Genomic DNA, 23,913 nt, shown 5'->3' on the forward strand with positions numbered 1-23,913 from the left:
ACAGATGTTCCTGACTGCAGAAACCTTACAGTAGATCTATAGCAAATTAGAACTGTTAATAAATCCAGTTCATATAGTATTAACCAGGTTGAATTTTATAGTATTGTGTCGAACACGTATCAGTTAACTGGGATGGAAGAATCTTTTGTACTGGAGCATCTTCAAAACACTTTGGTTTTGGCCCTGTTAAGTATGGCTTTATCAAGGGAAAACAATATTTTGGTCATCTAAGTAGCAAGTTAAACACCACCTGTCCTTTTTATTGGAGATACCCATTACTAGAATTAATATAAAGAAGATTAGAATGGTTTCTAAGACTCTTTACTCCCAAAAGCTTGTGTTGTCATCCCCCCGCCCCCAAATCAATCATCTGCCTTCTTTTAGACAAGAGGGATTATATGGGTACTTTAAAAATTATTATTAAGCAACATTTCATCAACTCTGTCATAAAACCGCTTCTTCCAGAGAATATTAAGAGCCCAGTTGGTAAACAAACAAACCTTCTATCTAAACTAGAGTTGTTTAGAGACTCCCCTGGAAAGCATTTTGCCCCTGTAAGCAGAAAGGCCAGTTGTGATTCTCCCTCACTTATTGACCTAACTATACCATCTCCTTGCATGAAGTGACAGAAGTGTGATAATCCCCCAGTAACAGCAAGTCCTGATGAATCGAATGGTTAAGCTGCTCATTATGATCAAAATGACTCTGATTTACTCTGCTCTTTCAGCAGATTACCACCACCACCCCAATCAATCCCATATGCTAACTAGACTTGAAGCACTGTATTCTAATTTGAAAACTATTGCTTCAGTAAAATATGCTAATAAATTGCAAAATGATTTGGTTCCTGCTACGGTGTCAGCACCAAAGAACCCATTTCTTCCTTTCATTCCTGTTCAGAATAGTGTTATAAATGCACAGGAAGACCCCAATACTACTGTTCCTATTGAAGCTGAGGACCCATCCTTTCTCAAGCCAATGATTCCTCTAGAACCACATATAGTTGAGAAGAGGACTGTCAATCATATTCAATCTGCTGATCAAATTTCAAGTTAATTAGTGTGAAAATTTTATCTTGGAATTTAGCAGGTCGGTCTTCCTGTATTTCATTTTATGAGGTGCAAGAATTTATTAGTGTACATGATATTATTTTGTTGCAAGAAAGAACATATTTACTTTTCCAGCTTTGTATCTTTTCTTAGCCCTGTTTTTCCCAGCTCCAAGGGAGGCAGACCAAAGGACGGCCTTGCTTGTTTGATTTCCTCCACTTTTAAATGCCATAGCTTAGAGTTGATTTTTAGACCTAGATTATATACTGGCTGTTAAAGTTGAATCTAAGGGCCATTTTTTGATTTTGATTACTGTTTGTATCCCTCTAGGGATATCCTCTGGTGATTATTTTACTATATGGAAGGATATTGAGATTAAGATATCTTCTGTTTCTATTTCATATGATTATCCCAAAGAATTTCTTCTGTTGTGATCGGATGTTGTAATGAGTCAATTCTTTCTCCTCTGTATGGAGCTGATGTTTATGCTTTGGATCTGCCAATCCTGGATAGGACTTCCCAAGATCCCAAAATAAACACTAGGGGAAAGATTTTTTTCCATTCTGTCCTAAAGTTAGGATTTAATATTTTGAATGGCATCAGTGACTTCAGGGATTTAGGTGAATTTACATGAATTAGTGAAAAGGGAGGATAGTGTAGTTGACTTTTGCTTGGTTTCCCCAAATCTTCTATTTTATTACCAAAAATCTTCATAAATTTATACCCAGAAACAGATTAGGAGCCAGTGTGGTTGGGCCAAGACTGAAGTGATATGTTCCCTGCACAACCCACTCCAGTCAACATCCTGACTACAGCATTCTGCACCAGTTGATGTTTCTGAACACTTTTCAAGGACAGCCCCACTAAGCGCACATGGCAATAGTCTAATCTAGATGTAAGCAGGGCATGCACCACAGAGGCCAGCTCTTTATCTTTCAAAGAAAGGCTGCAGTTGGCAAACCAGTTGAAACTGGTAAAAAGTTCTCCTGGCCACAGTTGCCACCTGTTTATCTGGCAGTAAGCCTGGGTCCAAGAGTATCCCCAACCTCTTGATCTGTTCCTTCAAGGAGAGTGTAACCCCATCCAGAACAGGTCCCAGGTGTGAAGCCAAATTGAAAAGGATCCAAAGAATTCTTGAGAGAGTAACATAGGCAAAAAAATGAAGATTCCACCTCAAGGAGTTTCCAGCCTAAATATATAATTCAGAGGCAAAAGTACTTAACTTTCTTACTATCTGTCTTTGGGTGGGTGGGGGCTCAAAGCAGAAGATGGGAGGAACCACTTCTGCCACTTTCTTATGCACTAGTCCATACCATTTTACTTTAACCCTTGATGTTATTGGTCATACCTTGATGATAAGAAGATACTGTGATCACAGTGCATAACAGACCTGTGGGTGAGTTAACAGTGTCTGAGATGCCAGGTTGTTTCAGACAACAAGTACTCTGATGAATCGAACTGGATTAAAAAAATGTGCTCTACATGTTATTACAGTTTTGTCATTGAATTTCAACAAAATGTATTGCTTTTGTCATGATTAGGAGACCACTATCTTAATGAGACAGAACTCAGCCGTATCTTGTTTATAGAAATGAGATTTGATTTCATCTACCATTGTTGAAGGCATACTTGAACAATATGAGAATCAGCTCTAAGCTGGAGCCATGTTTGTTCTGTATGATGAAGGCTAGATTTGCTAGGCTTATACAAGCCTTATTTGTTTATTTATTTATTTTTTCAATTTATATACCGCCCATCCCCAGGGGCTATGGGCGGTGAACAGTTAAAATCGATAAAAACAAAAACTAAAATCAATATACAAATAATAAAACAAATTAACAAGGTGCAGTGGTGGGGAGAACCTTCCCCACCCCAAAGGTGGGAGGCCGACATGGCACCGCCCCCTTCAATCACCAAACGCCTGGCGGAACAGCTCTGTCTTACAGGCCCGGCGGAACGATAATATGTCCCACTGGGCCCGGGTTTCCATTGACAGAGCGTTCCACCAGGCTGGGGCCAGGACTGAAAAGGCCCTGGCCCTGGTTGAAGCGAGGAGGGCTTCCTTAGGGCCGGGGACCACAAGTAAATATTTATTCGCTGATCGAAGCGATCTCCGGGGAATGTACAGGGAGAGGCGGTCCACCTTCAGGATGGTGGATCCTCTGTCAGCCTTAAGTGTGCAGTTGCCCAGTGTTTGTGCAAGAAACCATCTCCTGCCATCAATTCAGGTGCAATCTCCCATTTTTTTTACACTCATGGCAGTCCGGCTCCCCCCTTGTGTATGGAACTAGGCTTGTTTGTGCTTGTGGTTTTGACTGATTGTGTATAGTTTGAGATTAAGAAGGGAAATGTTCCCATATTGGTCCGTAACAACTGTGAATGTTGTGGTACTTCCTTGAGCACAGCTTTCAATCCTTCATTTTCTGTGGCTGGGTTTCCTTTAACACTACACCAAACCCTGTAGTATGTGCATAATAATTTGCCCAAGCCTTCCCAAGTGTAACTAGGATGAAGACATTCAGGCAAAACTCATCTCAGCATGGGTTAATCCAACATGGTGCTTTAAAAATCAAATGTGTAAGTAGAAAATCAGCACACATCAGTTACCAAACTTGACTGGAACTTTTGTCTCTTTACTCTTGATTTGCTAGTTTGGTTTTATTTGTTAGATGTTTGTTTTACATTAGAGACACGGAAAAACACTGATCCCCACCCTCAACCTGAATTTGCACAGTCCGTTCTTTCCGTCTCACGTTTCTACTGTCTCACTCTGTTGCATGTACTGATCAGGTCTTAAAGGCTGGAGATCATAACTCCCAGTTGCTGAAGCAAGAGTAGCTTCATGATGGCTGACAATCTATCTGAACAGAAAGGCATTGGGGTCCTCTATAAGGCAAGGCTTTTAACTTGTTTTCTTAAATTAAAGTCAAGATTTTTTTAAAACAGTGAACTGCTTTCATTCGATTATGGGTTCTGCTATACAAGCTACCCGTATTTGTTACAATATAGAAGTTTCCCCTGTCTCCCTGGAAAAGCATAGTTTATTGCTCCTTGTCAAAATAGAGAGCAACTTATCTTCTGTCTACCCATTACCACCTCCTTGAGTTCAGAATGAGAAGGGAATTCTTTCCTCCTTGCCTTTACTATATCTGGAAAACAGAGATGGGCACTTAGGAAAAAGTGGCAGGTTCATTTTCCAGCCTGACATCTCTAGACCTTATCAGGACTAATTGGGGTTGACAGCCGAGAGTCGAGGGTGCAATCCATGTTGAAAGCCTAGTGCTGAAGCCGATACAAACAAATCAGTGCTGGTTAATAATTAAGCAGCTGTTTGGCAGCATTCACCTTGACAGACCTGATCTGTCAGATTAAAGAATCTCTGGCTTTTTCACTCTTGCATGCTACCTGCTGTTGAGGGATCCTGCCACCTTAAAGCTCATACTTGATTGTGCCTTGAGAGTGGTGGAGTGTGTGGAACGCCCTTAGATGACTATAATTGAGCAAATAGGACCATGAGATATTTTTTAAAATCACACTTTGTATCCAAGAGAAATGCAGCAATTGATCACTCCACAGAAAATGATCCAATAAGGAATACATTCAGGTATGCTCGGGAACCATGAATGAAGGGGAAGTAACTCATTAAGCACCACAGAGAATGGGAAATTGGAATCTGCTTGGCGTGTGTGTGAGAGAGAGAGAGGGAGAGGGGGAGGGAGAGAGAAATCAGCAAGAATAAATCACAATCCCAAATCAAATCATTTTGTGGAATAACCTTGGGTGTAATGTAGTTTATTCAGTTCTGTGCCATGCCTAGCCAAGGACCAGCAAGAGTCAGGGAGTTAAAGGTCTCCATTGAATTGTATGGCCAAGAATCAATGCATGATATTTCAAGTTTGTAATCAAGGCAAAAGAGGAAAAAAAGAGATCAGACAGACTAGGCAACCCCTCCTCCCCCCGCCCCCTCCCCCAGGATTACAGTTCAGATAAAGTTCTTTCTCCATGCCCTTGTAGACCTTAAAAGTCAATTTTTAAGTATGGAGGAAACCATCTACTACTCACTAGTTATGCTAACTTGGTTAACACATGTAATTGGTGGGGGTATCCCAGATTTTGCAATGATGTGATACTTAATACCTGTAATTAATAAGAAATTCCAAGTCTTTGTTTAGCCAAGGGGGCGTTATATGAAATCTCTGTGTGAATTCCACTTCAGCAGCTTCACACTGAAGTCTCCCTATAAAGCTTTTTGTTGAAAAATTGCAACTTTCAGGTCAGAAACAAAGGATTTAGGGAAAGTGAAATGTTCATCATATCTTCCTGTACAGTCCACCTTGGGACTGTGCAGGCACAGGCCAGCCGTGGAGAGATATGTGAAGCTCTAGGACCCTGCAGAGGGGGATGCTCCCTCCCACGCACATGTACTTCTTTTCTCACCTAAAAAGTGTGCATACTAAGGTGGGGTGTCCCCCTCAGTACTTCTTTTGCTGCCATTGAGAAAGGTTCTTCTCTTCACTTTCTGCTTTTTTCCTTTGTCCATCTTCCCCAACATTGTGAGTTCTGTTCTTTCCAACATCCTGCATTCTCAGCCCTTTGAGATGTCTCAAAAAGTTGCTGTTTAAGTAGTGCTCAAAGTGTGAAACTAAAATGCCACACACTGACAAGCGTGATTTATGTCTTCTCTGTTTGGGAGAGTCCCACAACATGGCCAGGTGTAAGCACTGTCAGCAGTTCACACTCAAGGCCAGGAGTGGCTGGGCTTCCCGCCTCAAGGCTGCCCTGTGGGGAAAAGTCCTTTCTGGCTCAGAAAAACCAGCAGCTAAGACATTTGCTGTGAGAGGGCCCGTGCCTGGAACCGAGAATTTCCCCTCAGTTCTGTCATTGGACCCATTTAAGCACAAGTCACCAGCGCTTTCGGTTCGGACAGCTATCCCAACCAAAAGACCTTTACCAGTTCTGAGGACCTTAACTCTGGAATGACACAGTCACCTATCTATGAACTGCTCAACTTTGGAGCATGCTGCTTCTGAGCTACTGGCAAAAAAGGCTAAAACAAGAGCAAACTAAGCAGAAGAGACAGGCTCCTACACATACTCTGAATTTGTCAGCCTTGATTCAGGAGGAGAAAGTCCCCATCTTTACCTTGCACACCATCTCCACCTTGCACTCCATCTGTACACAGAGAAGAAGAGGAAGAAATGCTTGGAACCAAGGAGGTAATCTTGGATCAAACATTGGTTCCACCTTCAGTGGCAATGCTTTATGTGCCATACCCACAAACAATGCCAGCAACAGCATCATGGGCTCCTCAGACTCTGCCATGGCTGTTGGTTTTGTGGCCGTCTTTTTTCATTCCACAACCACCTCAGATGAGAGGCTCGCAAGAGCTACTAAAACTCCTGTAACATGCATCCTCTTTATTGGCGCAAAGTCATCCACCCACACCATCAGCCCCACTGGCTCGGATCCGTCAGTTCCAGGCACCTTCAGCAAATTTCTCCAGTTCAGAGGAAGAAGACATTGCTTCATACTCTGACACTGCCTCTGAATTGGCATTGGATCTGTCACCAGAGGAAAAGGTTAGGGAAACAGCTTCTTTGGTACCTAATGAGGATTTGCAACGTTTTTTCTGAACAAATGGTTCAGATGGCAAGCGCTCTCGAACTGGATGTCTCCTCTGCAACCCCTAAACCAAAGATTAAGGTTCTTGGACATAGTGCACGGCATCTGAGAGAAGCTGGCATCTGGGAGAAGCCTGCCTCAATGCCAGCCACCTCAAGAAAAATCGCAAACCTAAATAGATTAAAACAAAAGGATTGTGGCTTTGTATTTACACTCCTGCCCCATCATCTTTGGTGGCGTAAGAAGTCCAGGCATAATTTAATAACAACAACAACAACATTCGATTTATATACTGCCCTTCAGGATGACTTAACACCCACTCAGAGCGGTTTACAAAGTATGTTATTATCCCCACAACAAAACACCCTGTGAGGTGGGTGGGGCTGAGAGAGCTCCTAGAAGCTGTGACTGACCCAAGGTCACCCAGCTGGCTTCAAGTGAATGAGTGGGGAATCAAACCCGGCTCTCCAGACTAGAGTCCCACGCTCTTAACCACGAAACCAAACTGGCTCTCAGAGCTGATAGAGAGCACAGAAAACTGGCTACCCTGGACAGTAAAAGGTATTCCTCAGCAGTGCTAAACTTTTGTATCTCTAACTACTAAGCCATTATGGGATACGCAGGGCTTTTTTTCAGGGGGAACGCGGGGGAATGGAGTTCCGGAACCTCTTGAAAATGGTCACATGGCTGGTGGCCCCGCCCCCTGATCTCCAGACAGAGGGGAGTTTAGATTGCAATCTAAACTCCCCTCTGTCTGGAGATCAGGGGGTGGGGCCACCAGCCATGTGACCATTTTCTCTGAGGACAACCCACTGAGTTCCCCCACCTCTTTTCCCAGAAAAAAAGCCTTTTATCTACAGGATCTCCCAGAGGACCGCAGGCCTCTTGCCAAGGTTCTACAGGGTGAGGCCACTTGTTTAGCAAAGCTGCAGATGAATGCCAGCAAGCCCATCACAGACTGCTCAGTGAGATCCATGGCTTCTGCAGCTGTGCTACACCAACAGGCCTGGTAACGCTGTACAATCTTACCACAAGAAAAGAGAGCAAAGTGTGCCCATTGTTGCGGTCATTAACAGTGACCACAACATCAATACCATTCTCAGAGATATCCTTCACAACCTTACTATACTCAGAAGTCAGAACGCTTATTCCACTTCATAAAGCGGGAAAAGATCAACCAAGCCCAGACCGAAGGAACCCCAGCCCTAGGTCTCCTAGGGCCTTCCAGCAGGGGCAAAAATAACTTTTATGACTTGCCAATTCAGAACCAGCCACCTCCATCTGCTTCAAGGACATGCTGGGTCCTTTCTTCTCCACCTGGTCAAGTATCATTGACAATGGGGACATATCGTCCGGTAGGGATATAGACTGCACTTCAGGGAACATCTACCCTTAACACTCCTTCCTGTTGCTTTTGTGGACTGCCCATCTGAACTCGAACAGGCCCTAACCAGCTTAATGTCAAAAGGAGGTGTTGAAACAATTCCAGGATCCAACTTATTACCAGATTTCTCTTCCAGGTATTTCCTGGTATCCAAAAAAGGATGGAGGAATAAGGCCTATCCTTGACTTACAAGAGTTGAACAAATTCATTGTTGAAAAGTTTAGTATGTTAACATTCTCCTGAGTGATACAGCTGTTGGAGTTGCTCTCTTGGCTTGTGGTTCTAGACCTCAAGGACACATACTTCCATGTTTCTATCCATCCCTCACACAGGAAGTATTTATGTTTTAAATGCAATGCCGCTTGTTATCAGAACACAGTTTTGTCCTTTCAGCTGTCTTCAACTCCATGTCTTTACAAAATGTATGACTGTGGGAGTCGCATTTCTCAGATCTAAGGGTTGCATGGTATACCCTTACCTGGATGACTGGCTCATGGTAGCTCATTCTGAAGCTCAATTACAGGTTCATACCAACATAACCACTCAAACAATTTCTAGGTTAGGACTGCTTATAAATTGGAAAAAGTCCAACCTCACACTGGTTCTAGGTTAGGACTGTTTATAAATTGGAAAAAGTCCAACCTCACACTGGTTCTAGGTTAGGACTGTTTATAAATTGGAAAAAGTCCAACCTCACACTGGTTCAGCGTACGCATTTCATAGGTGCCAGATTAGACTCTCTGGTGGATAGGGCTATCCTCACAGAGGTCAGGGTAGAGACTTTGAGTTCCTTGGCCCATTTGTTCATGGCAGTATAATTCCAACCAACCTCTTTGATATAGAAGTTACTGGGGTTTATGGCGTCTGCGACAGCAGTGGTCCCTTTTGCATGCTTACACATGAGGCCTCTCCAAAACTAGTTCATTAGAAAATACAACCCCTCTCCTACTCTTCTAGGATGTTAAGTTCTCCATTCCAAGAACCGTAGTTAGATCTCTGGAGGACAGAGAAAGACCACCTCACTAGAGGTGCTTCATTCGGTATCCCATTAGCTGAAGTATGCATCACCACTGATGCATCTTTACATGGCTGGGGTGCTCATTGTATTAATACATCTGTGCAAGGAAAATGGGACCCTTCTGAGCGTAAATTGCACATAAATGTGTTAGAGCTGAGTGCTGTCCATTTTGCTCTTGTCTCATTTGCTGGTCTGCTGTGCAACAAGAGGGTGCAGGTCCACATGGACAACATCCTGGCACTCTGTTACTTGAACAAGTGGGAGGGAATGGTCTCTCTTAGATTCTGTTCTGAAGCAATGACCATTTGGGAATGGGTGATATGGAACAAAGTGTCACTCTATGGAATACACATAGCAGGTACAAACAACTCAAGGGCAGATGCTCTCAGCAGAAACCCCCACAAGAAACCCAACACAAGTCACCCCAACATTCTAACCCAACACAAAACCAGCAGAAACCCAACAAGAGTGGAGACTGTCAGACAAGTACATCCTATTGGTATTCCGACTCTGGGGATTTCCAGAAATAGACCTCTTTGCTAGAGCAACCAACATGAAGGCAAAGACTTTTTGTGCAATAGTGGGGAGCAATCCAAAATCCAAATATCTTGAACCCATGGGCTCTTTTATACTTTCCTCCCAATCACTCTAATAGTGAGAGTCCTGTGCAGAATCAGGGAGTTTGAGATCGATTGCATCCTAATTACACCTTTTTGACTTAGACAGGAATGGTTTCCAGCTCTCCTCTCCATTTCGAGAGGACAATATGTACATTTGCGTCCCAACCCAAACCTACTCTGCAGGGAACTGGTGTTCCACCAGAATGCAGTGAAACTCAACCTGACAGCTTGGTTGTTAAACACAACTCAACCAGTTTCTCCAAGGAAGTGATATAAGTCATTCTGAATGCTCGTGAAGTCTCCACATGCAACTGTTATGGCTACAAGTGGAATCATTTTGCATCCTGGGTTACAGACAGAAGTGAGTCACCCTTTTCATGTACCCTTGCCATGATTCTCGATTATCTGATAACACTCCCAGGCAAAGGCCTTTTGCCACATCAGTCAAGGTTCACTTGGCAGCCATATTAGCCTTTCATGAACCTATAAGCAGAGAACCTATAAGCACTATACTTCTAAACAATTTTTGAAAGGGCTCTTCAACACCTTCCCTCCCAAACCTGTACCAGTTCCACAATGGAGCCTTTCCTTGGTTTTAGCAAGACTCAAGCTTCCCCCCTTTGAGCCAGACTCATGCTTTTCCCCCTCGGTACACTAGCTCTACTGTCTTAGATGGCTGGCCTTCCAGTTGCCATCACTTTAGCAAGAAGAGTAGAACTAACTGCACTAAGAAGTAACCCACCTTTTACACAATTTTTTTCCAGAAAAGGTTGTTATGCACACAGAGTTTTTACCCAAAGTAGTTTCCAGTTTCCACCTATCACAATATATCATGCTCCCAGTGTTTTTCCCCGCACCAAACTCTGATGCCAAACAAACATTATGCAAGTTAGATGTAAGGAGAGCTTTCTTATTTTATTTAAAGTGAACAAGACAGTTCAAGCAAACCAAAGGGCTCGTAAAGGACATACGGTCTCAGTACATTCGTCATCTAGATGGATAGTATCTATCATCAAACTGCTATACCAAAGCAGGCATCACATGACCCATTGATATCAGGGCTCACTCCACCAGGGATCAAACTTCATCGGTTGCTTTCCTCAAAGGTATTCCACTTTGTGCCATCTGTAGAGCTGTGAGATGGTCATCAGCAGACACCTTCATCAGGCATTATTCCGTTTTTTGAATTCAAGAAAAGAATCAGCAGTGGGAACAGCAGTCCTGCTCTCCTTATTCAACTAACAGACTCACCCCACCCCCATTGGTGAGTAGCTTGTTATACTCCCAGGAAGATACAATGACAAAACCAGGGGTGCACTTACCTGTAACTATTGTTCATTGAGTATCTTCTGTGCAGGCACACATTATCTCCCTCCTGCCCTGCTGTGAATTTTGTTCTTGCATTAGTCCTGGCTCCGGTGGCTCAGGAGAACTGAGGGAAGAGGAGTATGCCCCACCTTAGGACACATGCTGTTTAGGCAGGGAAAGAAGCACGTGTGCACTGTGGGAGGAAGCATCTCCCTCTGCAAAGTCCTAGAGCTGGACATATCTCTCCACAGCTGGCCTGTGCCTGCGCAATCTAAATGTGTGCCTGCACAGAAGATACTTGACGAACAACAGTTACAAGTAAGTGCAACTCTGTTTTTTCCCATTTCTGAATATTGCTATTTTTAATAACAGGCTTTGTCCATATATAGAGCAGAAGGACATTGTTGTTCCATGATGGCATATATCATATTGGAGGATAAATGTTAGTCCAAGATGGTATAATAATAATAATAGTAACAACAACAACAACAACAAACAAACAAACAACAACCACAACCGTGAGCTCATATTTTGCTCTTCTAGACAGATTAATGGCCAGTTAGAATAGTGAACAAAGTCACTGTTATTATTATCCCCACAATTATTATCCACGTGGAGTTCTGGATCAAGTTCAAGGTTTTGGTTTTAATCTTTAAAGCCCTAAATGGACTGGAACTAGCATACCTGAGGGACCATCTCTCTCCATATGTACCCCAGAGAGCACTAAGATCGACAAATCTTACTTACTGGTGGTTCCTGACCACAGGGAGGCCTGGCTGGCCTTGACCAGGGCCAGGACCTTCTCAGTCCTGGCCCCATCATCGTGGAACTCTCTGTCAGAGGACACCCGGGCCTGCCAAGACCTTATATCTTTTCGGCGGGCCTGTAAGACAAATGTTCCGCTAGATATACGGTTGAGGCCAGCCTTTGGTTTTCTTAGGAGCCTTCCTACCAGTCTCCTGCCGGGGGGGGGGGCTATGAAATCATCTGCCCCCCTACAAGCACAGTCACTGAAATGTTATTAACTGTGGCCCCCACCCTCCCCTCTTTTGTTTATATTATGACTAGCTTGATGCTCGTACTTTGCTATGGTATTTAACTACTTTAAATACAATTACAATATTTATAGGTATGTAACATTTTTTGGTTTGTGGGGGGGGGGGGAGTTAGCTGGTTTTGTAACATAATAGCATAGTACCCACGCTTCACAAGGGTGTTTGAATAAAGTGAAGCCAAAAACTGATGAAGTGAATTTCAAAATGTAACATATATTGAAGAGATTTTAAAAGGAAAAGAATGTACGGCAATAAATAAAGTGAAAAACATGTACAACCTTTTTTTTTCTACTGAAGGACCTCTTTGTAGACCTCATTGGTGATTTTCCCTTCAGGATCACCAGGCTGCTGGGTGAGCTCACTCTGCAGCAGGCCACGTAGAACTGCCCATGTGAGACGCAGTCCTCCCTCAAGTCAATTCCTGCCACCTTCAGTATCTGCCCCTGGAACTTGTCAATTGTCATAGCAAAGCAGACCTTGAGGGGGAACTGCAGTCTCTTGGACTCAAAGAGGTTATATGATGGTATGAATGGTATGCATGGTATGAACACTGACTCCCCCTCGAGCACTGCTGGTGAACAGTGTGGCCTTGATGACGTTCCTGTGGAGGGCTTTCACTTGCAGTCTGGTGCCATTGCAGAGTTTGGGTTCGTTGAGGTCCAGAGCAGCATCACTGGAGCCCCCACTTTGAGGAGAAGCTTGCGGGCTGGGAAGACAGGAGTGTTGAGCGTGTTGGGAAACTCCACAGGATAGTGGACCATTTGCAGCACTGAGTCCACAGATCTGTACTCCATTTCTGCCCCTTTGAGAGAGTTAAGTTGTATTTCATTAATGATGGCAGCCTTGTCATTCTTGGGGGTCAGAATGGCACGCTTGCACAGCCCGGCCATGGACTTCTCTGTGATAGTGGCGATATCAGGGTATATTGTGGCTGTTAGGTCTGCAAGAGCCGTCACTACTGTGCCCAGGCCTGCAGGGATGGTTACCTTCCCCTTGGACTCAGAACTTGCTGGTACTTGTCCACTGCTGCTCAGTGCACCGCAGGAGTATGATGTGCATATTTCTTTGCCGCATCTCTAAGTTGCTTCCTCCTTTTAGCATCAGTATATCTTGCACAACGTCTGCCAGGAGGCTTCTTGGGGACAGTAAGAGGTGATGGCTGCAAGAGGTGTGAGGTGGAGTTGGCCTGAGGAAGGGGTGGTGTGGTGTGCACTTCAGCAGGTTCATGTGAGAGGTTTGCATTGAAATGGCCCCTAGAAAGGTTGTGTACCATCTCCCCATGAACATTTAAAAGCTCAGTTGCCTTACTGACTTTTATATAAAATCCCTTTTCAGGAGTCTTGTACTGTCTTTCTTCAACTGTCTGCAGTTTCCTTTACCTGATTTTTACCTCAGAACCCAGAGTTCCACAGCTGACCCATCAGCCTGCCAGCCACACAGGAAAGCCAGGCCCCACAGGGAGATTGGCGACCCTAGAGGGGAAGACTGGGAGGTGTATCTTTACCTCAAGACACATTCAATGACTGGGAGTCATTGAATGTGTCCTGAGGCACTGCATGTATCCTGCATACTGTTTAGCATGTTGGGATGATGACCAATCAGGCCACATATGCAAATAACCTCAGGGAAGAGTGGCTGAGTTAGCAGTTGGTAGGAGGAGGAGGAGCCACACAAGGAAGCTGTATCCCTATGGGAAAACACATTTTACCCCTTTTTACCCCCTTAGGGGGGCGAATTTCTTAAAATCCCTTCTTAGTGAACCTCTACATCACAAAAGGAACATTTCCCCCAAATTTCACGTTTCTAGGTCCAGGGGTTTGGGCTGGGCATTGATGAGGACACTTGTCTTTATATATATAGATTGGGGAAATTGGAGGGGGCCGCCATCTGAGATGTTGTCAGCATGTGTATTGTGATTTTGATTTTTAAATGTATTCTAAATGTTTCAATGTGTATTAAGCATTTTATTGTACACCACTCTGAGCCTGTTCGCGAGGAGAGTAGGCTAAAAAAATCAAATTTAATAAATAAATAAATAAAAATACAGCTGAGGAACTGGGTTGAGAGGAGTGGCTTACCCAAGGCCATCTGCTGAGTTCATGGCAGTCATGGAAGTCCAACTAGCAGAGTGCTGATTCACAACCCATCCAATTATTGCCCAATTGTATAGAGGAACAAAGTTAGCATCGTCTTTCTTGCAGAGCCTAGGTAGGCCATTGTTGCTGGTGGGATGTTTTAGATTAGAGGGCTGTATGTAAGCAAGGAAAACAATACCACCCAAGGCCCGTGAGAGAAAAGTATAGTTATGTAGGATGGGCTGTAGAACACTGGTGATATTTTAGACTGATTTGACTTGGAAGCTCTGGGTTACAACAGTGGAGTTCTGTTATCTCTTTGTGTCTGTATTGTAGGAAGTTATTTGTGGGTACCAATCTGGCTTTGTCAATGTGTTTCCAAGAATTCCAATGATGTCATTTGTAAATCATTCAGGTGTGAGTTCCTTGTCCAAGGAACTGGAGCAAATGCAATTGTAGCATCCTGTTTGGCTGCAGGCAGTGGATTGTGTGGTGTGCTCAAGCTGGTAGTTGGAATCATGTTGATATGGATGAGGGTTTGGAATAAGGAGGCACTTGTGTGCCCATTACAGTTTCACAATGGTGTCCAGAAAATTGATTTGTTGTTTAGACTGGTCCAGGCTCAGGTTAAGGTTGTTAAAGGCCAATATAATATCTTTAAAACTTCCTTTCTACATATCCAGGTAACAAAAATGTCATAGATCATAACTGCAGAAGAAATGTTATTGGATAGGAGCTGAGAATGTATGTTCCAAGTTAGCCATGAATATGGCATATCATGGATCTGTGCCATTAACCTGCAAGTATAAGCTTTTTCAAAATCTGAAGTAATTATGGGTAGTAATATGTTCTGTGATATTATTAGAGATAATGTTTCTGCAGTCTGACAGTGTAGGGCAGAGGTGCCTGAGAGCACAATTGTGCCTACTTACACCTTGCCTGATGCCTTCCAAGTGTTTTTAGAAAGTGGTTGAGGCCAGATGGGGGCTTTTAGGAAGCATAGCTTCTGATTGGCCATTGGAGTATTGATTGGCTGTGCAGATTTTTAAAAACATTGCTTTGGCAGAAACTGCTTCCACAGCAGAAAGAACTTCACTGTGTGACTGAAGGTAAGCTGTAGCAGCCATTTTGTGGCTGGCTCCATCTCTGGCAGCAGCTGTTTTGTGGCAGCCATTTTGTTGCTGCTCCCACCACACTGTCAGAATTCCAAATATACCCACAGGCTCAAAAAGGTGGGAGACCCTTAGTGTGGGGAGTGTTGGTTTATAGAGCCTCAGCATCCACAGAGGCCAAAATGGCATTCTCTGAGTGACTGTCAATATATTTTCATTTCCTCAGGACATCTGTAGCATCATGTAAATAACTGATTATGTTTATGGCATAGGATTTGAAGAAAAAAAGTCCACATGTCCATATACCCTTACCAATGCCAATACCTCAAATAGTGGTTGAGGTTCCTGGTTTATGTCCTTATAGATTAGCTCACATATATATATAGGTAACTCCTTCACTATTTTTTAAAAATTCTTTCTTATACTCCTTTGTGGGACTGAAGATAGTTGATAGATAGATAGTTGAAGATAGTCCTTTGTCAGCCTCTTTGATTATAATGTCGCAATTGTTATTTATTGATAAGATTTAAATTTTATGTAATTTCTTTTCCCTTTGTACTTCCTGCATTTCATGGCCCCTTGACCCTGTTAACTTTATTCATATCTCTCCATAAAATAATGCATAGTGAAGATCCAGTCATGCATCTGAAGAAGTGGGCTGTAGTCCATGAAAGCTTATGGTAAATAAAATTGTGTTAGTATTAAATGTGCCATAAGACTCCTGCATATTTTTGCTGCAACAGACCTCTGGGACCGCATTTGAAAGTAATCTAGTGGCATCTACATAACAGCTATCATGGGAGTGCTGGCTTTCAGATCCAAGCATAATGAAGCCAAACAAATTGTTCCTACCCCATTGCCTCAGTTATGATGATCCAGGTTATAGTAGAATTACTTCCATATCTGAAATCTGAGGAATGAACAGAAGTCAATATGAAATCCCTTCATTCAGGACCTCTGTTTGGCTTTCTCTCTGCCTTGAAGTTTCTTAGATGAAATTCTTGTTTCTGTGTCTTGATGGCACAGGATGGCTAAGGGATGTAGTTTACTGAAGACGCATCTGTTTTTTCACACTGACTCCACCTGACACAAAGGAAAGCATTATAGTATTATAACTGTAACATTTATAGCCGCTGCCAGTTTCTCTGCATTCGTTCTTTTGTGAAGAAATTTCTTATTTATGTAGAGCAGCTGGAAAATGATTTCCCCTTCCTGGAGTGCTACTCTGTGAGAGCTTACATGACATGGGAGTTTGGCTGTGATACTTAAAGACATTATGGACTTTGAAAGGTGGATGGATTTGTTTCTGTTGGAGTGATAGATTAATATGGTGTCTCCTGGCACAGGAATCCATGTATGTTTTGTAAACTGAGCTGGCTTTGCAGTCTGGTGGCCCTTTTGAGTTGAGGGGAAAGTTTTAATGATGTATGGAATCTATGCAGAACTTTTAGCCTCAATAATTTCTGGAGAAGATTACAAGGCCCACTGGAATCCATGCAGGATTTATAAACTCCACCATGTGAACTATTTCATACGTACAGAACGACCTGCACTCTTCAGAAAACCTACAGAAATCCTTAAAAGCATACTAGAGAATCTTGTCTTCTACATTATCTTTGCTTTGTGTGGCAGCTCAGACTGAATGGTCAAGGTTCAGCTAAGAAGAATGAAACAATGATTTTCTCTGTCAAATATTCCAGTGTGCCTTACTGCATGTTCCAGTACAGTGCTTTATGACAAGCTTTGTAACTGCTTGAAGCAATATTATCATCAAGAGAGAGAATGCTTTCAGTTATAGCCAGTTTGCTGTTTTTGTGTAAAGGATACAGGAGGAGCTAAACCCCAAAGGGCAAACAAGCCTTTAAATAGTCCCTGGAAAGTTGGTGGGACAAGCTTTCCCAGCTGGAACAATTGAGTTGCTGGTAGTTTGTTCAAGAGTATTTTTATATGATGAGTCCTTTTTTGGTGCAGAGGCTAGCTAGTCCACTGTATTTTATAATCCCAACCACCATACTTGCTCAATAGAAACTTCAAAGCATTTCCCACAATGCAACAAGTTGCAATTCTGACTTTCACCAAAGTAGTGTAGTGGTTTGGTGAAAATGCAAGACTCTAATCTGGAGAACTGGGTTTGATTCCCCACTCCTCCACTTGAAGCCAGCTGGGTGACCTTGGGCCAGTCACAGCTTCTATGAGCTCTCTCAGCCCCACCCACCTCACAGGGTGATTGTCATGAGGATAATAATAACATACTTTGTAAACCACTCTGAATGGGCATTAAGTTGTCCTGAAGGGTGGTATATAAATCAAATGTTGTTGCTGTTGTTGTTGTTGTTCATGAGACTGTTTGCCATGAGAGACATCTCTTGGAAATAGCAACTTCTACAGCTTTGTCACAAGATGCCCACATGAGGAATGTTTGCTTGATTTAGGCCTTAGTTTTGATCTGCTTTTCCATTGTTTCAATTAGTAATCATCATCAGCACCATGGACAAGGACACAGTCTATTGGAAGACTATCCTAACAGCAAAATGTCATGGCTGGCAAAGACAAATTCTGAAAGTTTGCTGTTCACAGTATACATAATACAAGATTGTGCAAACATTTTTTGCTCTCATTCATCCCTAGTTACCCTTGCAACTCTTGTGTGTCCCTTCTCTATTAGCTCCCTATTAAAATGTATTTCATATGCTCCACAAGGGAAGGAGGCCCTTCTGTATATTGATGGTGCAGCATAGATTATGTTTCTAATACTTCTAGCATCAGCAGAGAGTTTCAGATGTGCTAGACTGTATGTTTTACTTTAGTGAAATAGTAGAAGGGGAAAGAAAATGTTCGTGAGAATATGGCAAGCAGTTATTTGAAGTGGAAAAACTGGTCTCTATGGGCAGGGACAGGAGTTCCATACATTTTGCACTGCTTTTGGTGTGGATCATGCTTTCTCTGTCAAAATACTCTCCTTTCCTCTGCACGGCTTTCCATAAGGGATGGGTTGATGGACAAGATCCCATTTTTACTGAGATGGGCACAGGGTGCATGGAGACAAGACCCACTGGGAAGAAGGAGTGAGATGTGGAGATGATCCACACCAAGAGAATGGATGTAAATCTTTAGACCTTTTGCATAGTCGATGACATTGTTGTGTTCATAAAGGAGTATAGGTGCATACATGTCTGTGGCATTCCTCCCAGCATGGATTGTGCACTTCCCTTTGGATGACCCGGGGTGAGGCTGGGAAGGATTCAATCTATACCGGAAGGGTGAAATATATACAGAGGTTTCTGGGACCATTATACACTGATGATGTCCCCTATATCATGGAAGGCCCAGGACATTTCCATGCCAATTTTGATCTTTTCAAAGAGTCACCAAAATGGTCAGTGGGAAATAAAGAACTCTTAAAATTCTGCAATCAAATACTGCCCTTAGTCTCCGAGTTTGCTAGCTGTTTTTCAAAATTGAAATTCCTTGTTGTATCAACTATAGACAGATCCATAGTTGAGTCTAGTCTTGGGTACTGGTGCCTCTGATGCATTCTTTTATCTTGACTTGTTATTCTTCCATATCCTGAAAGCTCAGGCATGACTTTTCACTCCTTTCACTTTAAGGACATTTCCCTCCCCTCTTTCCTCCCAAAGCATGAAATCCCCTAACTTGCATTTCCCTGCACATTTTTTAAATGTTTGCAGTTGCCTAGAAAAGCTACAATGTGAATGAGTTAAGACAAAAGATGTGTTTGTACAGGCAAATACATCATTGAGCAAGCTTTATATACATCTTTTAGCATAAAGAAGTGAGAGAACTATGAACAGAGTCCCAAAAGGCATTTCCTCACCAAAAAGGAAAATCTCTTTTTCAGTGCAAATGCAGAAAATATGTACAAACATGGAGCTTTTCTGAAAAGGATTCTTAATTAGAGAAAGAAATAACTGGAGCATTGATTCCCCCCACTCCAAATGGCATGAACAGCACTATGTCAATGCTATATTGAATGTTTGTATTTTCTTTCTGAAATCTTGGCTTGTTTTCAAATAAATTCTTCATTTCTACTAACAAAAGATCTGGGGTGATATTAAAAATTGAAGGGCCATTCCACACAAATAAATCCTTTCACGCTTTTGACTTTTCTGCAAGTGTATTATCAGCTTACAAGATGATCTTCTGAGCAGGGGGGTGCTGCATGTTGCACGCAACATTGGGCTGCTGATGTGAAGAGAGTCTGTCAAATTCATTTCCTCTCTCCTGTTAAATGTAGGATCACTGAGCCTTTGTTGTGACATCTTCATGTTGCATGTTTCCCTGCCTTCGTGCCACATCATTGGCTGCTGCTGGCAGGGAAACGTCAAACATGATAATGTCACAACACATGAAATGGAGTTCATCTATCTACAAAATATGCTAGCCACGTCTCAGCTCAAACACCCTCAAAAATAAAATACCATGTTCAAATCACTGAGGTCACAATCCAGTACACATGCAAGTCTGCTTCTTCAGTGGATTTAAATGCGCCTAACTTTGGGATGGATTGTTCCCTAAGAAAAACTCAAATGTAGAAAAATGATTGAAAAAAGACGAATAGAACATTTTTGAAAACGTTTTTAAAAACAGTAAACAATCACTTATACTATTTTCAATCAGATTTCGAAGCCCATAACCTCCCCAGAGGCTTTTCCTTTAGATGTCATTTCTCTCTCTTTACACAGCAATTCTAAGAAATAATCTTTTCAAGACAGAACAACTGATTGGCTAAAGCCACGTGCATGTTTTACCCAATATCTGACTACAAGACATAGGTGGCACCAGTTTTTAGTTCTCTCCACCTTTTCAGCATTAACACCTGCCATTTAAAGTAATCCATCCTTCGCTTGCTTTCATGAGGCTTGTTGTGTTGGGTTTATAAAGGAAGCTGCTGGTGTGCAAATCCCTGCCTGCCCAACCCAGCTCTTTGGTCCAGTATCCTCTGCCCTACATCAGACATGTGGAGGACAATCTTTACATGTTGGTGCTCTTCCCACAGAAGTGGCAGAAAGGAAGCTGACAATGGAAGAGGAGGAAGCCAAGCGGATTGCAGAAATGGGAAAGCCAATACTGGGCGAGCATCCCAAACTGGAGGTCATCATTGAAGAGTCCTATGAATTCAAGGTCAGTGCTATGCATGAGAAGGAGCTACAGGGAAGAGACTCACCAGAAGGGGAGGGAAAGAATAAAGTTCAAAGGGAGAAAGAAAAAAACATCACATGAAAGGGAAAGCCACTGTAGGGATAAAAAGGAGAAATGTAGCTTATGGAAGGTAAGTCAGATAAAAGAAGGAAAGATTAGAACAAAAATGCTGTGAGGAGAGAGGCTGCATTCAGATATCATGATAAGCTGTGGTTTGTTTAAATACAGTTTGAGCAACAAATTCTGGTAAGTTTACCAGATACATACTATGCAAACTCTAATTTGCATACCTCTTGCCGCTTTTCCCATATCCCAGTGAGCAGTGTGTCCTCTTTGTACTGCCATCTCTGTAGCCAGGGCCCTGTGAATGGCCTTGTGACTTCAGCGGTCATAACAAATCATGATCAATATAAACTATAGTTTGTAAACCAGCTACAAATCCTAGTTTAAAGCCTGTTGTGGACATGACCAGCAACACCTGGTTAGCTGAAATAATAACAGCATTCAGTTATCACAGCTAACCAGGATTTTATCAAGTCGTGGTATATAAATTGCAATCTGAATGAACAGTAGATTATCTACCATGTCATAGAGTTGGGTAGCCCTAGAGAGACCTAGAATCCTCTCCTGGTATGTTATGTCTCAAAACACAAGTCAGCCAATCCTGAGTCCAAAATATATTGTTTGAGAGCGAATTTTATTTATTTATTTATTTATATGCAGCCTCCCCAGAGACCTTCTTGAGGTGGTTCAGCTTCATCTGGTTGCACTCAAACACTGTACAATCATGTACAGTTGGGGGAAAACTGTAACCATTAATTTATTTGGGTGTATGCAAATGTCTAATTTTCTATTGACTTAGCATTGAAAATGAGCTCATAAAGAAACACCAGGCAACTAAACCTGAGCAGAAACCATATGGATCACCAAAGAGGTTCAGAATTATATTGCCATTCACAAGATTGAAGAGCAGATAATAAATGCCATGTTTTAGCATTTCTGCAGCCTCAGTCTATGAGATTATAACTGTAGATATTCTAATATATGTAAAGAAATTATTGCGTGTTTCATTTTCCTTACTGCCCATTTTAGCAGGTGGGCCTTAAAGCTGGTTACAGGCGCCTTAGGCAGCTACTTTTCTCAGGGAGCTAAAACTGATCTCCCGAAAGAATAGCAGGCCAAAGTTCTATACAGACAAATACTCCAAGGTGTGGCTGTCATTGTCCCTCTACTCCAGTCACTGTTGAATACATCTATTTCATTTCTCATCTGGCAACAGAAGGGTGGGGCCAGATTTCACTCAAGGGCTGCTAGTTGCTGATTGTCATCATCAAGGGAAATTGATAGGCCCTGGAGACCATCATCTCTTCTGCCCTGTGGCAATGTCTATGGTGCCACAGTAATGTTAATAGTGGGTATCCAGGCAAGTAAAGGAGCAAGCAAGCTTCTGCAGTTCATGGATGCTGTATATAATGAGCACACAAAAGTTTAAAGCCAGGCTTAGTTCAGTCTAGCCTTTTTCCTTTCAGAAAGCCTTTTTGCTTTGATATGAGCAACAAGCCTATTCAAACCCAGTGCTGCCAACACCCATGCAAAGCATCACTCTGGCTCCTGGGTCAACTAGCCTATTTATCAATGGAAAATGAAGAGCCCATGAGGAAACTCTGCTGGAAAATTACAAGAAATGGCACAGCTGAAGGACAGATTTCTGAAACACAAAAAGCCTTTGAGTAAGAAGGGAAAAGATCTATATAAATCAATGAGTTGAAGGCAAGAAGCTGGCACTGCTAATTGACAAGGTGGTCTGCAACTGCCAAAATCTGATGTGACTTTATGCAAAGCAGACCAGTAGTTTATTTGTTATAAAGTTTGTTTGGCTGATGCATTTGTTGTTTGATCTTTTTGTTTCTTGACTATCATTATGAGCTTGGGGTATACACAGTCAAGAAGTTCTGTATGGTCAATTTAGAGGGTTTTCTCACACGCAGGTTACTATGTATTTCTGTCATTGACAGAGTACGGTGGACAAGCTGATCAAGAAGACAAACCTGGCCTTGGTTGTAGGGACACATTCCTGGCGGGACCAGTTCATGGAAGCCATTACTGTCAGTGCAGGTGAGATGGGGCTAATGACGGGATTCAACCCAGGCAGCCATCACCAAGAGAAAAATATTAATCACTAGTGCTGGAACCAGCCATTGTTCGGCTTTCCCAGATCTCTCAGAGTGGCTAAACTTTGCCGATTGACCTAGGATTTTGTGTTTCATTCTGTTTGAGATTAGTAGTTAGGTAGTGTGATGTAGTGTCTGGGAGACCCAAGTTTAAATCCCCTCTACTCTGCTGTGGAAACTTGCTGAGTGACCTTGGGCTGGTCAAACACCCTCAGCCTCCCTAACCTTCATCACCAAATTGTTGCGAGAATTAAATGCAGAAGGAGATAGCAACATAAGCGGCTTTGGGCCCCCATTGTGGAGCAAGGTGGGGTAGAAATGAAATTAAATAAATACAATATTTTGTTCTCTTTTTTTTCATCCCCACAGTGGGCTGAGTCTATTGGTGTGTTTCCACAGACAGGAGGATTTATGCTCACTGAGTACAACTTCCTTATTTCCCACTTCTGCTGTGGCAAAAATGCCCCCCGCCCCCACTGTTCATTTTGATCTGCAGGGGAATGGTGTGCTGAGAAAGTAGCACTCCAGAGGCATAAATCCTTTTAACAGATACATTCTGGTGGATCCAAGCCATTGAATGGTGAATAAATCTTTAAAGAATGTTTAGCTGTTTGATCATCTCCTTTGAACCAACTCATGAATTGCATTTTAATAAATGTATATTTATTACAAACCTTGATAAAAGTGCCTTTTTTAGATACTGAAGAAAGCATGAGATACCTTATGGTATAATAAGCAAAGGCCCATAGGCACATGACATTTTCTTATGCTGAGTCTGACCCATGGTTTATCTATCAAGGTCACTGTTGCCTACCAGACATTGTTAGAAGAAAGTTTATGTTGTTTTTCATTTATTAATACAGTAACACACTAGAACCAAAATAGCCCCAAAAGTTACAAGTGTTTCTTTAATTCTCAGCTCCCAATGATTAAATTTGGCCCTTGCCAGTTAAAATTGGTTCTCCTCCCCCACTTGATTAACATTTTAGGGGATTATTTAATACTCTACCCAGCTTTAATGTTTATTCATTTAATAGAGGAGTCGGGAATCAGGATTGAATTATTAGAATAGTTAATTTCTTGCTGTTTTCAGCTAAACTTGGGCAGCTAATTGCCATGTGTGCCTATGGAAATCTTAACTGTTAGGCATCTTTTTAAAAAATGACCTTTGTGGCTGGGAATTTCAGTGAGGATTAGGCACCTCTTTTTTAGAATTGCAAGAGCATTTTGTCTAACTGAATATAAAAGAAAGCATGATTAAAATGTCAGCAGCAGCTTCTCTTGCAAAGGCCTGCAGTCAGTTGCAACTCAGTTCACGATGCACCTTGGCCTGGCTACC

General features: G+C 42.4%; 1 protein-coding gene across 8 annotated transcripts in view; it reads left to right on the forward strand.

Moving 5' to 3' along the window:
• SLC8A3 (solute carrier family 8 member A3) overlaps positions 1-23,913 on the forward strand; it is a 208,752-nt gene that overhangs the window by 178,224 nt on the left and 6,615 nt on the right. For 3 of the 8 annotated variants that reach the window (XM_054972596.1, XM_054972594.1, XM_054972599.1), the window contains 2 exons: positions 20,261-20,385; positions 22,419-22,518. In XM_054972596.1, coding sequence (XP_054828571.1) covers positions 20,261-20,385; positions 22,419-22,518 — 225 coding nt within the window. Of the gene's footprint in view, positions 1-3,181; positions 3,187-13,710; positions 13,738-20,260; positions 20,386-22,418; positions 22,519-23,913 lie in introns of all 8 variants that reach the window. The other 5 variants (XM_054972600.1, XM_054972597.1, XM_054972595.1 and 2 more) reach the window with 4 other exon arrangements.

Source organism: Eublepharis macularius, chromosome 2, assembly GCF_028583425.1.
Source record: "Eublepharis macularius isolate TG4126 chromosome 2, MPM_Emac_v1.0, whole genome shotgun sequence".
Lineage (NCBI taxonomy): Eukaryota > Metazoa > Chordata > Lepidosauria > Squamata > Eublepharidae > Eublepharis > Eublepharis macularius.